At 30.9% G+C, this 16,628-nt stretch overlaps 1 protein-coding gene across 1 annotated transcript; it reads right to left on the bottom strand.

The window, feature by feature from the left end:
• Window positions 1-15,269: 15,269 nt before the first annotated feature.
• Window positions 15,270-16,297, bottom strand: LOC146882016 (uncharacterized). The gene is made up of 2 exons (XM_085668147.1): window positions 15,684-16,297; window positions 15,270-15,309 (listed from the first exon to the last, which is right to left on the bottom strand). The coding sequence occupies exons 1-2, from the start codon at window positions 16,295-16,297 to the stop codon at window positions 15,270-15,272; spliced, it is 654 nt and encodes a 217-aa protein (XP_085524273.1).
• Window positions 16,298-16,628: the final 331 nt, after the last annotated feature.

Genomic DNA, 16,628 nt, shown 5'->3' with positions numbered 1-16,628 from the left:
TTCTTCTCCTACCAAAAATAATTAAATTCACACAAATTAAAACCTTAATAAATATGTAAAATAAAATACATCACATAAACAAACTTAATAAAAAAAATGAAAATTTATATATTTTTAGTAATTTTTTAGTAATTTCTTACAAAAGTTGCACCATCTTGATGTTTTTTCTCCTAAAAGTAGTGATACATAATTGCTATAGTACAATTCTAACTCAAACTATTTAGTCCTACCTGGATGAACAAAAAGTTTAGATGAACAAAGAATTTAGATTATGTTCTTACCGAATTTCACCGAACAGTTTCTGAAGTGGTGAATGAGCGACGATTACAAGCTTGTGGGTGAATGATAGATGAAGATCTGTGTATAAAGACTCTAACGTTATTAAGTCAAAGTTTTAGAATAATAAAAATTTTAGAATAGTATGAAATTATGTATTTATAAGCCTTTAACCTCGTGAATATCTAAAAGATATTAACATAAACTAGTTGAAATATTAACTGAATTTGGTAACATATAATAGCTTAATTATCTGTTGTATTTTAAGAATATTTTATTTCCTCGTATTTCAGAGGTAATATTAACAACATCCAGACCCACCCACGTGTATCTGAGACATCTTAATAAATCTAACAATTATTTGATAAAATATTGATGGAAAAATAAATTTAACGTTGATTTTTCGTAGACAAGTGCATCCAAAAAAGTAGTCAATCCTCTAAATATTCTTTTATATCGCAAACAAATATATTATTTATTGTAACTAGATATTTTAAACTTTAATTTCTCAATCCTTACAATTCTTACTAGGATTATATATATTTTATTGTTTATATGATTGTAATATTCTTGGCCTTTGGTTACTATTTTTTGTATATTTTGTTTTCATCCTTGCAAGTCTTAAATGGTTTATCTTGTATTCCTCGAGTCGCTCACGTTGAATTGTTGACTCATTAGAATCAAACACAGATTCTAGATATTTTATGTATGATATTTAAGAGGAATAGTATACATGAAGTTAAATAGTATCAAACTTAACTATAAAAATGTATACCAAAAAAAAAAATTTCTTCAAAATTATATCAAGGTTGAAATATTAAATTGAATATAAATAAATATTTTTTTAATTAAAATTTAATTTGTTTAATTTTTTTAAGTGTCTCAATCATTTGAATTATTATTAACAAACATTCTATTTCAAAATTTATTTTTTAATATAATAAGTTATGTTAAAATTGTCGTATTTACCATTTCATCTTCAAAAACTAAATTATAATGATAATTTAATGTAATTTTTAATAATTTATCTTTTTCACAAATTAATTAAGATTAATAAAAAACTCCAACCTCGTAATAACGACAAAGGCCAGCTGTATTTTGCTATGTTTCCAAAAGTTGTAGCACATAATATTTTTAATATTTTCGATCTTTTAATGAGTACCAAAACCTCAGTAGCGAAGATTTCAAAAAATCACAAATAATAATAGGGGTTAAATTTTTTTAAGGCTAAATTACCCTTTTGGTCCCTCTATTTGTCATGAAATTTCATTTTGGTCCTCGAGTTTTTCGTTGTCTCAATTTGGTCCTCATATTCTTAAAAATGACTCAATTTGGTCCTCACCGTTAACTTTGACCAGACGGTGTTAAAGTCAACGCCACGTGTCGATTTATGGTTTTTTTTATTTTTTTAATTTTAATTTTTTTATTTTTTTTTTTAATTTTTAAAATTTTTTTTAAAATTTTTTTTAATTTTTTTTCTTTTTGACACGTGTCACTTCATAGTCGTGCCACGTGTCAAAGTGACTCAATTTGGTCCCTATATTTGTTTTTAGTTTCAATTTAGTCCCAATTTTTGTAAAAGTGAAGCAATATTGTCCTTTCTCAAATTGACACTAAATTTACTTTTTTATAAATTTTATGGTGATATTCTTACTAAAATTAACATTTTTATTAAATATTTCTATAAATATTTTAAATTAACTTTAAATTCTACACAAAACATTAGACTTTGATTTTGTTTTGAACTTGAAATTTAGTTCCTAAATTTATGTGTGACAAGTTATTTGATTTTTAATCTTTACCAAGTTTGTATAATATGATACACTTGATGCCTTTATATATGATGAAAAAATTGTTAATTTTTGAAATTAAGTTTGGGGTTTAACTTTGTTTAATAATAAAACTAAAAAAAAATTATTTAAAAATATTTCTATAAATATTTAATAAAAATGTCAATTTTATTAAGAATATCATCATAAGTTGTATATAAAGATTAAATTGAGTCTCAATCTAAAGAGGGACAATATTGCTTCATTTTTACAAAAATTGGGACTAAATTGAAACTAAAAACAAATATAGGGACCAAATTGAGTCACTTTGACACGTGGCACGACTATGAAGTGACACGTGTCAAAAAGAAAAAATTTAAAAAAAAAATTAAAAAATTAAAAAAAAAATTAAAAAAATTAAAATTAAAAAAATTAAAAAAAACCAGAAATTGACACGTGGCGTTGACTTTAACACCGTCTGGTCAAAGTTAACGGTGAGGACCAAATTGAGTCATTTTTAAGAATATGAGGACCAAATTGAGATAACGAAAAACTCGAGGACCAAAATGAAATTTCATGACAAATAGAGGGACCAAAAGGGTAATTTAGCCTTTTTTTAAATAAGTTGCGTTTTATCGGTTGCTAAAAACTTTAGTAATTTGTTAGTCACGGAGACTTTTCTTGGAGAAAATTGCAAATCCCTGATAAAATTAAAATTTCAGAAACATCAAATAAAATCCTGATTTTTTTTTTCTATTTATTCTTATTTCAAGATATTTAGATTTAAATTAATATTGCCTCTTTTTATCATTTTATATTGTTAACTTTTATGTTATTTACAATTCTACAACTTATTTTCATGTAATTTATAACCTGTGTCACTCTTTATTTTATTTGTTACATTTTATTAAATTTACTCACATTGTTTATAAATATTGTTCTTTTATATAATTGTGTTCAACCCCTTTAATTTTTTGATTAGCACTTAACTTTTTACATTTTATCAAAATAAAGAGATAAACAGGAAGTTGACAAATTTTAACTGCATCTTTTTTATCAAGAAAATGAAATTATGATAATAATGAATATAAATTTCAGAATGTTAATAAATTAAGCATTAAAAATGATTGTCTGATTAAATAAATAAAAAATTCAAAAAGAAAAATATTATATACAGGGACGCTCAACGGTTTGGAATGTCTATGGCAAATTTAAAAAATGAGATTTTTTATTTAAAATTTATTTTTTGAGATTTTTTTATGCAAAATTATTTATTAAATTGTCATAATTAATTTCATTTAACATTTCTTTTTCAATAGATAATAGGACTAATCCGTTTAATCTTTCTTGAGACATTATTAATATTAAATATGTTTTTATTATCTTTATATTTGAAAAACTTCTTCCAGTCAAAACAACTGATACCAAAATTATTAACATTATTCTATAAATTATATATGCATTTGGAAAATAATTTATTCTTTTATATATTTAAGAATGTCAATTGGTTTATTATTTTCCAAACCTATAATTTTCCTTAATATATTTAATTCTGAAATTAAATTAAATCCATCGATATCCAAAAAATTATGCAATTAAAGTCTCAATTCTTCTTTTCTTTTGAATTTTTGAATAGTCTTATTCAAATTTTCTAATTGACATATTTATATATTTTTATATGAAATAAAAAATGATAATGTATAAAACATTAATAAAGATAAATATATAAAATGAATGAATTAAAACAATAAAACTTTGGTTTTGGTTGTCAAGAAAATAAACTCAATATTAGACTTGCAGTATCTTGAAGTCTCAAGTCTCTTTTTCGTTTTTAAGTCTCAACTTTTTCAAAAACTTACAATTTTTTATTTTAAGATTAATTATTAATAAAAATAATTAAAAAATATTGTTCTTCTAAACTCGATAGTGAGTCTTTTTTTTTCCTAAACTTGAATTATCTTTCTACATAAAACTCAACTTTGAATGATGTTCCAATTATTTTATTATTCACCAAAAGACTAAACCATAATCTAATTAATAGTTTTGTAAAAAAATTCAGTCTCTCCTCAATGTATATGCTAAAAAAAAAAAAACTCTCGAAACATTTTAATCTAAAATTACCGAAAAACAAAACTAAAGAAATACATTTATAATTCTAATACAAATCCAAAACAAAATAAAAATAACAATAACACAAATATAAATAAAAAACATACTAAGTATAAATGAGGATAAAAAAATTGGTACACACGGACAACATGACAGTCAAGAGATGTAAGGGATGTAATCTGCCAAAACCCTAGAAAAATGACTATTAGAAGAAAATAAAGTAAGGAGAGGTAAGAGAAGTCATAGAGAGATAAAAGAAAAAAATAAAATCTAGACAAGATTATAAGAGAATAAAGATAGCTAATTATTCTCTTAGTTTCTTTCTTGTAAACAAAATTATAATTTACTAAAAAAATGTTTTAACTTATTAATTATCATTTTTACTACCAATAATAATTTAATTAAATTTTGTTCCCAAACATAAGCTTTTAATTAATTTAATAAAACTATATTAGTAATAAAATATTTTTTTGAGGTCTTTTTTATATTAAACATAATTTTATAATTAGTTTAATAGAGAAATATTAGTAGTAATTTTGTTTAGGCCTTCTTATCTTTAAGGTCTAAAGCAAATACTTTACTCGCTTTATTTTTAAGCCGACCTGATTATATATTTATCTTAAAACATAAAATATTATTAATATAAACAAACATAACTTTCAGCTGTACCTGTTTTAGTAAATATATTTGATTTATATATTTTCATAAAAAATCATCAGCCAATTTATATGTGTAAGTTATTTTATTAAAAAATATATTTAAAATTGAAGATATAATAAAAAGATAAATGATTATAGATTACGTTAAAAGACATGAGAATATACGTTTGATGTAATATATATATATATATATATATATATATATATATATATATATATATATATATATTCATTTGTGAGATCAATACATAGCGAAAGATAAGGAAGTGTTTTGTACTTTTTTTTTTATTTTTAATGGTCAAAATGTAAACTAAAAGTAAATACGTAAGATATATATGAAATATTAAGAGAGAAATAAATTTCTTAAATATTTTATTTAATATTAAGTTAATATTATATGCATAATAAACTTGTAAGTATTTTTGTCACTATACAAATACTACAAGAAAACTATAAAACTATAATGACCGGTAATTATTATTAATTATAATAACTAATTTAGATATAAATTTATAAAATTAAAATTATTGGCTACTAAAACAGTCACTATTATAAATAAAAAAATTATAATCAGCCCCTAGATTTATCTCTAAAATAAGTTATCATGGTCTTGACCGTTAAAAAGAAATTGGTTACTAAATATTAACTACTAAGTTTTTATTATCAAAATGAATTAGTTTCTAAATTAGTCTCTAATTAAGTAATGACTAATTTAGTGACTAATTATAATTTTTTATTTATAATAGTGACTATTTTAGTAGTCAATAATTTTTAATTTTGTAATATCTAAATTGATCACTATAGTGATCAACTATTTTTTGTTTCTAAAATTGAGTTTTAATTGAGGATTTTCTTGTAATGAATCTTTGCTTTAGAATATTTAATATTAACTTTAATGTTTTTCTTAAAATGATTGAGAGTATAAACTGAAAAAATCTTGTTGAAGACTTCTAATTTCATTTTTAGCTCTCATCATATATATCAAGGTATACCTTAAGTAATCATCTAAAATAGTAATAAATATAGATGGAGCAAAGAATCTCCATCTATCAATATCAATATGAAACAAATCAAATTCACTTATAAATATTGTACTACTATTTAGAAAAGATAGCTATGTTTTTGGTATAATTACAAGAATCACAAATTGTCTTATCATTATAATGAATGTTAGATATATTGAACTTCTTTGCGTTGTTTTAGTAGAATTAACCATATGTTTGGACGAGGGATTTCAAAAATGTCAAGAAATTGAAATATCAATATTTGAATTTTTTATAATTGAATTCCCTTCAATTATCAAATAGTTTGTTTGGATTGAGTAATTAAAATATATTAGATTTCAATTTTTTTTTTGAATAAAACAATTTAATTTCTATTTTAAGACAAACTTAGTTTTATCCTTGAGTTCGAGTTGAGTTAGCTCGACTTTCTATTCACAATGACTCATCTTGACTTTCGGTTTGGGTTGACTCACGAAGATTCAACCTAGATCGACTCAGTTTGACTTTCGACCCCAGCTGACTCAGTTGTTCCTTCGGCCCAGATCGATTCGCCTTGACCATCAACCCGTACCGACTTAGCTTGACCTTCATTCTGGACCGACTCGTTCCAGGAGTGAAATTTTAATTTTCTTCTTTTTTGAGTAAATTTCAAATTATACTATTTTAATTATTTCAAATACATTTTTGAAATTTCTCAATTTCAATTTTCTTTTAATTTTTTCATTCAAACAAGTCATTTTACTTCAAAACATTCTAATTTTTTCAAATAAATGAATTACTTCATTAAAATACTTCATCCAAACACAACATGAAGGAATTCAAAAGCTCTTGAATTCGTTCACTATTGATAATTTCACTAGCTTGATTATTCTCATATATGTTAAGATATGTTTTCTGCGAAACCATGAAAAGTAATTGTTTTCGGTTCACACATGATTAATGATGTTTCTATTTCTTTGCTTATTCCATGAACCACTCCTAGATTCTCACCTTGTTGCAGTTTCTATATAGAAAACTAGACAGAAAAAAAAAAATACATGAATCAATGTTCATTTTTCTATGGGGTATTGCTTCCTACACCCTATCATGTTTTCAACGAGACACTGCAGCTTTGGGGAATTAAACTGTTACAAACTTAGGGTTAAAGTAAAAAAAGGTAATCTATGGTATTTCACATCTTTCGTAGGGTGCAGGAAGAAGAAAGATACTGTGCAGAAAGGGATACCTTTTCTATGTATGTAACAAACAGAACATGGGAATGGGCAGATCCAAAGAATGGACTAGGCCTAAGGTCCAAAAACCAGAAAAATAGAAAAAGACAATATTAGAAAGTATATGTAAGTTGAGGATTTTCTTTATATACTGTACATCTATAAAAAAGAATTCGACACCTTCAAATTAAGTATTTTTTATATGATCTTTCAGTTTTTGCATTCAAACTTAGGTTTTCCATTCAAAATAAAATAATAGTAAAAGTCACTATTTATTTTAAATAAAGTAAAAATTACTGTTAAAGACATAATATAATGAAAAATATTTAAAAGTGAAACAAACGAGTAATCTAGTAATATTAAGGCTTAATTAGTCCAATAGTACACACTTTTGTTCAGAAGTATTTCAATTAGATCCCTTTCAGAAATAAATTATTAATGTTGTTAACAACGTGCCACGTATATATTTTTTTAATTTTTATTTTTAATTGTTTTTTGAAATTTAAAAAAAATTGCCATGTGTCATATTCTTGGTGTGACACATGACATTATCAGTGCCACGTGGAAAGGTATTGTCACGTGTGAGTGTCCTTGCCGAATATCATTATCTTGATTTACATCTATTTACATCGAGAGCAAAGTTGAGTTTCTATTCTATTTTTGCTTGAGAAAAAATCCATTTGCTTGAACAAAAATATCAAAAAATCTAGTGGTGGCAAAACTAGCCATCGACCTTTCTCAGCCTGGCTTGCCCGTGACCCTCTAAAAACAGGTCTGATAAGGCTAGTCCACCACAAAAAAATTTGCCAGAAATTGTAACCTACCCTACCACCGAGCGGATTGGCAGAGTAACCCTTCACTTTTTTATTTTTACTTTTTTTTACGTTTTAATTTTAAAATTTGTTTATATATAATCAAAAATAAATATTAAAAACATATTTAGTCATATAAATATATTTTTTAGTCTGACCTCCCTTTGTCCCACCAATTTGACGAGTTATGCGAATCGGGCCAAAACGGACTAATAACTTGAAAATTCCAATCCAAACTGGTAGACTAGTCTGCAGGCCACAACTCACTTTACCACCCTCTAAAAGAATCAACTTCATGCAACATAAAAAGTTGTTTGCAAAGGTTTTACTCAAAACCAAGTTAACATTTACAACTTTCAAAAAAACTTTAAAATGATCATGACAACCATAATTTACTCATTTCAATTCAAGCTTCATCATTTAAATTCAATATATAATTTCCTTTTATATTAAACTCATAAACTAATATATGATGAAAGACTATATCAAACTAATTTTATGTATCAAAACCATATTCAATACTTTGTACTTCAACAAACTATACGAAACTTTATACCTTTAACAATTAAAATTCAATACTTTGTTAGTTTTAAATTTGTAGCAAAACACTACATAGTAATAAGTATTATAGTAAACTATGTCCCTTTTCAAATACTATTGCAAGAAAAGTATTATAGTTTGAAAGGTTCAAAGTCTAAACATAATAACACTTTCCATGTTTATACACTTGCATCAAAAACTTGGGTTTTACTAATGGCCTCATGGGGTAATTTGAGGGAACTTCAAAATCTCCAAAATGAACCAATATGACAGAAAAATACATCTTTATAGTTTGTTTGGATGAGATAATTTAACAGAATAATTCATTTATTTGGAGAATTTGAATTTCTTTCAAGTTAAATGACTTGTTTGGATGAGAAAATTAGAAGGAAATTAAAATTGAGAAATTTTGAGAAGGTATTTCAAATCACTAAAATAGTAGAATTTGAAATTTATTCAAAAAGGAAGGTAATTGAAATTCTACAATTTGTGGAATTCCTCATTATTCAAGATTAGAGGTGTCAATCTAGCCTAGACGATCAAGATGACCTAGACAGGTCGGGCCAGCCCAACGACATACAAGGGTTGGGCTGACCTGATGATCTTGACAGATTGGGCAGAATCGGTGACAAAGACGGGTCAATGATCAAGGCGGGTCAGGGGGCCCGACTACTAAAATGGGACTAACAACCTAGACAGGACTAGCGGGCCAGATGACCCAAACAAGCCCGAAGACCCATATGGGTTAGGTAGGCTTGAAACCCACACGGGCTGCACGGACCCGACGAACTAGACAAATCTGACTAGCTCAACAATCCAGACAAGTCTGACCAGCCGACGATCCAGACGGGCCCGACGACCTTAACGGGTTAGGCCAGTCTAACGAACCATACGAACTCAACGACCCAGACGTGCCGAGTCAACGACCTAGACGAATTGGGCCGCCCTAACGACTCGGACAAGTCGGGTGAGTTGAGCAGGGTCGACGACCAAAATTTGGCCGAATTTGGTCGAGTCGGCTCGATCAAGATTTGACCTAATTTAAATATTTTAAGTTGACAATTATATTTTTTAAATTCAAATTTAAAATTTATATATTAAAAGAAACTTTATTAAAATGAAATTTTATCTCATAAGAAAAATTCAATTATTTTATCTAAACAAGAAATTGAAATGTATGGTATTCCAATTACTCTATCCAAATAGATCATTTAGAAAATGAAGGATATTCAATTGCAAGAATTTCAAATGCAATACATTTCAATTTCTTAGAATTGTTGAAATGCTTCATCTAAACACAAGGTTAAGTAATTATAACCAAATGCGTTGTATTTGATGTTTAAAGGGTTAAATATATTTTCATGTTTAAATTATTATAAAAATTATTTTCATTTTTAAATTAAATTAAAAGATATTTTGTTCTTATAATATTTTATGAAAGTCACGTAAAATATTCGGTTCCAAATTTACATAATATAATACTACATGATATGGTGTGCATCAAGCGTGTACCTAGTTGTCTCAAAAAACCGTATCCTAATTATTTGTATCACAAACTGATGAACACCTGAATATAACACTCCCTTTTTATGATGATTATAGAGCACCATAAAAAGTCTTGGGTTTATGGCAAGGGTTTAGCTGTGTTTCATCATCCTTTCATATACGTTCATCCTCCCCCTATTTCTATATTCATTCTTATTTTGTGTTATACATGTTCTCCACACTTTATAATCTCATTCCTCCATTAATGTAGAAAGGGATCATGAGATTATATTTATCACATTTGAATTATTATTTAATATTTCTTTCCTTCCAAAATACACTTTTAGGTTGGGATAAAAATATTTTGTGTGGTTAAATTATTATAAAGAGTTGTGTTTCCTTTTTAAACTAAATTATAAAGTATTTCATTCCTACAATTTATGAGTGGAGCCGAATATTTTTCCAACAAATGGTATGTGAATTTTATATTTTAGTTTTTTACTATAAACTCTTTGACATACGAAAAATGTAACATCCCTATTAAAAATTATTTAAATAAACTAAAAAATAAGAAAAAGATATCAAACGTCGAACTTTTATTAATCTCAACGTGGAAAAAATTCAAAACATTAAACAAGGCGCCACAATTTAAACAAAATTAGAGTAATAATCTTATTACAAATTCCAAAATTTTGATAAAGTAATAAAAAAACAGAACAAAAATCCCTAGCTTCATCCCAAGCTAGCCCCTCTCTCCGTCTCAAGAACTAGCAGCATCACCTGTATCATAAACTCCTCTCATGTAAATAATTACACGATCATCACCAAGCACAAACAGAAAGGGTGAGCTCAATATTAAAGGAAACACATCAATTCAATAATATAATTACACCCAACTATATTATTAAAATTAGACCTTGGCCAAGTTCTTAATACCCCAAGGTTTTTCAACCTTCAATTCACATAACAAGGTTAGCCATGAACTCAGGATTTATGATGCTCTCACGAACCTACCCGCTTGTGGTCCTACTTCTACGAACCTCCCCGCTCGTAGTCCTACTCTACGGACCTGCTCGCCCGTAGTCCAACACACGTGATCCACCAGCTACGTACCTGCCCACACGCAGCATCTCTCAAGTGTGAGCATGGAACATATGAACCTACCTCGCTCATATCCCCACACGAGAGTAACTGGATATGAACCTCTCTGCTCATACCATCATGTGTTAACAACCATCCCTGAACCTACCAGCTCATGGCACATCATCTTCTGATCCACATCCGCATAAATGTGTACAAACAACACACACAAATTGCACTAAACTCGCTTGGGCTAGAAGCCTTAGCTCAAGCGACCAGGCCTATCTCACTTAAGCTAAACCTTCTCACCTGAGCGAGCGTGCTATAGTGGCTCCCTGCGAAGTCCCGCTTAAGCGAGCCTCTCCTCACTTAGGCGAGATCGCCCTTCGCCTAAAAACTAAAACCCTCACCTAGGCAGCGAGTTAAGCAGAACACTAAAACCTTGCACGATTTCTAACTTAAGCGAGAAACCACTCGTCTAAGCGAGATGCTCCGTCGCCCAAAATAGGGCTCTCCGCCTGAGCAAGGTGCTCAAGCAAAACCACATAGTATTCACGAGTTCTCGCCTAAGCGAGACACGCTCGCCTGAACGAGATACTCGAATACCACGAGACTCGAGTTTCTGCTATTTTTGCCTAGGCGAGTCTTGCTCGCTTGAGCGAGAATAGTAGACATTCTCCCTGACCTGCACGTAGACACCAACACAAATGCCCAAATTCCACATTCAACATTACCCAAGCAATTCATCACATAACACCATTATTATGAACATGACATAGACCCTAAATTGGTCCCAAATGCGAAATTGAACCATAACCCACATACAATGCAGAAACCCTCATTACTTACATACAATCCCATAAAGGTTTACTTATACCACATCAAAACAGTCAAAGTTCAATCTAATCACATAAAGTACGAAAATTTTTATAGTGAACATGCGTTTATTCACACATAGTACAGAGTATACGAAATTATTACAATCATGTATATACCTACAAAAAGAGCTCTCCTAACCTGGTTTTCTTTTGCCTAAAAAGAAAAGAAGGTTGATAGTTCTTCTTGCCCCAATTTGGATTCCCTTAGTGCTCTCCCAACTCAACTCTCTTGATTCCCTCTGACTCTCTTTTCACTCAAAATTCATGCTCTCTTTTCACTCTAGGTTTCAAACTTCCAAAAACCCTTCTAATCAACCATGGAATCACAAAGTCAAAGCACGACCAATTCAACCAATTCATGTTTCATGATAATTCCTATAATTTTAGGATTGCATTATCATTATTCACATTCAATATATAACATAAAAAGATATGCACCATTTAAAACAACATACAACTAGCATACATAGGACTCAAACCCAAGCCCTCTCACACAAACAAGTACTCTTAACCACTTGAGCTAGTACTTTTTCACGTCACCACAATTTGTATTAAATGCCATAAAGGCTCTTACTACCCGCATATATTAAATAATTATTCAATTACTTATTTAAATTTCTCGGGTATTACAAGAAACACTCTACAAGCCATTTGTTGTAAAGGATGTTTTATAACACACACTAAATACTTTATAATTTAGTTTAAGGAAAAAACACAACATTATAATGGTTTGGTAAAAAAAACATATATAACTCCTTTTGGATACTATTTTTTCTTATATTTTATTTGTGTCTTATTATAGTACTATTGTCAATATCTTGTCTCCTATATAATAGGAAGCTTATGTAAAATATAATGAATATTCTAGTACGCTTAATAGTCTCATACTTAGGAGTTAAAACAAACTTTCTCCTTTAACCTTCTGACATGTCTTTTAAGGACAAAATCATGATGAAACTCTTAGTTTCAAAACAAACAATATATAATATATGGTAATTGACCCTATAATATTATTTCAACGAACTTAAGGTAGGAACATTGATGCCATCTTTGGAAACAAAAATATTATCTCAAAGAAGAACCCTTGTTTCTACTAACCCTCAACTAGAATACTTGTTCCAATATGTCCAATAATTTCATGTCGCTTAGAAGTCAAGGCAAATGAAATTTTAAATACACCTTCCTCTTTCAATCCTCTCAAATGTTTTTTAAGAACAAAATCATGTCAAAGTTTCAAACTTCAAAACAGACTAAACATTGAAAGTCACAACATTAAATAAACTTTTAAATAAAATGTTCAACCACACTTCTAAGTATTTGTTAATATCACCATGTCATCTTTAACAATTTTAATGTAAAATGTGATGAGGGAAAGGATAGGTAGGTATATGTTTTTTTCAAATGTAAAGGTCTTATCATACGCCATAAAAACCTAATGTTGATGAATTATTGTGTATACTTTTTTGTATACGGATTGGGAGTACCCAAATATTTCAAAATAATATATATATATATATATATATATATATATATATATATATATATATATATATATATATATATATATATATATATATATATATATATATATATATATATATATATATAAACATGTAGTCCATGCCCTCGGTAATGCATACATCAAACTTAAACATACTTCAATTAGTAAACATCTTATCTCTTGTTTTAACTTCGTACAAATCTAATAATACGATACTCCTAAGTCTCAAGCCATGCACAATGATAAAGTTGTAAAATGATCAAGTAAACAACATCATCTACCTTCAAAAGTTGGTACATCAATTGTGACATCCCATTTTAATAAGATCATACTACTAAATAAAATATCACACAGTTATAATGATGAGAAGCACTTAGATGAACATAAAACGTAGGGAAGATAACTATTACAGTCATCCGGAAATACTTAAAAGGAAACTTAGGCATACCACATAGTCCTGAGCAAAAGGGAATTTAAAAGGGTGCAACAGTTTTGCAAAAAGGTCGCCACTAAGGCAACTAATACAAAAGGCCTCATGGCCATGAAACTACTCCTAAGACATCCAGACAAGAAGATCTAAGTTGCACTGTTGCGTCTCCCGGATCTATCTCGAACCTCCCTCTCATCTGCTCCCACCAAAAGGTGATCATCGCAAAAGAGAAAACATAACAGGAACACACACAAAATGCAAGGGTAAGCTAGTGTAACATGAAACTTAGCATAGTGTAAAAGAATAAGTGCATAAACATCCACAGGCATACAACACAGAGACACATAAATCATGTTATGGCAGACAAGCAAGACACTATGACTCAATTATCCGGATACATATACTAAGATCGGATTCACTGGACGCTTGCACTTGTGGTGGCCTCTACTGCTCTGCAGAGCCATTGCCAATGGGTTTCACCCTACCACTCACAAGGTTAGCCTTTAAGCGTCTAAGGCCATTATCCTGCCAAAGACTAGGGCCTCCCGCTACTCTCACCACTTGGGTCAGTTTGCTCTACTTGAGACTCACTGACCCTTTAGAGTTTCGGGATGCAATCCTTACTTGAATCCTTATCTTAATATATACACTACACGCCACCATAAAGTCTCCCCACGAGACTCATGGAATTACGCCTATTTCACACCAACCTCATGGTTCATATCACATATCCACCACCTTTATCTTGAAACATCCAATTCTCATGCAAATTCTCAACCAACCAACCAAACAAAATCCATGTGTTATTCATGCCAACATACCAACTTTTTGTTAATAAGATTCAAGCAACCATATATATATATATATATATATATATATATATATATATATATATATATATATATTCACATGCTTTGGGTTTTGAAAGAAAGGGGGTAAATAAATAAATCACACCATTCACCCATCAAACAAAGAGGAAAACAGAGTTGGAACCACCCGCTGCAGTAGCCTCGCTCAAGCTAGGAGACGTCGCCCAGGCGAGAGAAGTTGTCTCGCTCAGGCGACTGGCTCTCGCTTAGGCGAGCCTACCACGTTGGGCCCTGGAAGGTTTCACGATTTCTCGCTCAGGCGACGCTGTCTCGCCTGAGCGAGCTGACCTGTCACCCAAAAATTGCAGCCCCTCGCCTGGGCGAGTGCTCGAGGCAGAACCAGGGTGACCATCCTGATACTCTCGCCTAGGCGAGACGAGCTCGCTTGGGCGAGAATAGCAGAGCTCACCACTGTCAACCCACATGCAGTGGCGGAAACCGCCCAGATCCACTCCCAAACACACATGCAAGGCAGAAAAACGACACAGAGCAACATCCAGAACATAGCCAACCATTTATTTTCACGATTCAACACCATTCAAGCACCCACAACATGGAACAGAACATAAACATGCCACGATAACTTTGAACTTAAACACATAGCTCCCCTTACCTCTGTTTTGGAGTACCCAAAAGCAAGCAGACCCTAACTAAGGGGTATTACAGATCCAGAAACTCGAGTACAGCTGAAACATGGAAAAAGGGACAAAACGAAGTCAAGAACTCAACCCCAATTTGACCCACGCGTTTTAAACGGAGAGGAAAAGGAAATGGACGGACCAGAAGCCCCGAGTTCACTTACTTGGAAAAGAAAGGGTCTTGGTAGCTCGGAGGCGTGCGGCTGGTGTCCCCTAGCAGAGGACAAGAGAGCAGAGGGGACTGTTTTCTGAGAAGGGAGACAAAAGCAAATGAGTGAACACTGCAGGGTATAGGGTCCTACTGTAGGGCTGGCCTTGGGCCTCCGAAAAGGCCAGGCCCAAAGTTCTAAAGCACTGGAAAAAGGGGCTTACAACATCTCTCCAACAACAAAAATTTTTCGTCCTCGAAAAATTAGACTTACCAGAACAGATGCGGGTATGAACTCCTCATATCTTCCTCTAGCTCCCAAGTAGTGTCACCTGTCCTCCGGTCCCAGATGACCTTCACAAGACTCGTGGCTCTTCCCTTACGCTCCTTCACTTGGCGATCCTCTATAGCCACGTGCTGTACCACCACCTGGAGATTCTCTCTGACTTCCACATCCTCCGCTTCCAACACATGCGATGGGTCGAACACGTACTTCCGCAACTGTGAAACATGAAAGACTGGGTGTAGATTAGCCAACTGAGGTGGTAATGCAATCTCATAAGCCACGGGCCCTATCCTCCTCAAGATCTGATACGGACCTAAAAACTTAGGTGACAACTTCCTCGAGCGGATAGCCCTTCCCACACCAGTGGTTCGGGTCACCCTCAAGAATACATGCTCCCCAGCCTCAAACTCTAGGGGTCTCCTTCTTCGGTCTGCGTATGCCTTTTGCCGACTCTGGGATGCTTGCAACCTATCTCTCAATAACTGCACCTTCTCTGTGGTCTGTTGCAACAACTCAAATCCAACCATAACTGACTCACCGTCCTGGTACCAACACAAAGGAGTCCTACACCTCCTTCCATACAAAGCCTCATAAGGCGTCATCCCTATACTCGCTTGGTAACTGTTGTTATAGGTAAACTGCATTAAAATTTATGAAATTAAATCCCAGAACTATAATCACAATCTCAGAAAAGTTTAGCTTCCAAATATTATAATTGCAAATTTGAAACTCTAATTTTGTATTCAATAAAAAAAAAAAAATGTCCCAAATATTTCGGAGAGATATTGATGTCCCAAGATGGTAATAAAGGGAAAGGGTAAAAACACTACTTTAGTAATAGATTTGACGTGACAATGCGAGAAACACATCATTGTGACACAAATATATAGTGAATTCATATGAACACATCATAATGTTAAAAGTGGAAACAGC

This window comes from Vigna unguiculata, chromosome 10 (assembly GCF_037176805.1).
Source record: "Vigna unguiculata cultivar grain cowpea cultivar isolate G323 ecotype 2 chromosome 10, ASM3717680v1, whole genome shotgun sequence".
Taxonomy (NCBI): Eukaryota; Viridiplantae; Streptophyta; class Magnoliopsida; order Fabales; family Fabaceae; genus Vigna; species Vigna unguiculata.
This window is presented reverse-complemented; position numbering and strand designations above follow the sequence as displayed.

Excerpts from the sequence above, each read along its gene's own strand:
- LOC146882016 (XM_085668147.1), bottom strand. The coding sequence starts at position 16,297 with ATGACGCCTTATGAGGCTTTGTATGGAAGGAGGTGTAGGACTCCTTTG. Across the intron at positions 15,310-15,683 it reads TCATACCCGCATCTGTTCTG|CTGTACTCGAGTTTCTGGAT; the intron begins GTAAGTCTAATT and ends TCCATGTTTCAG.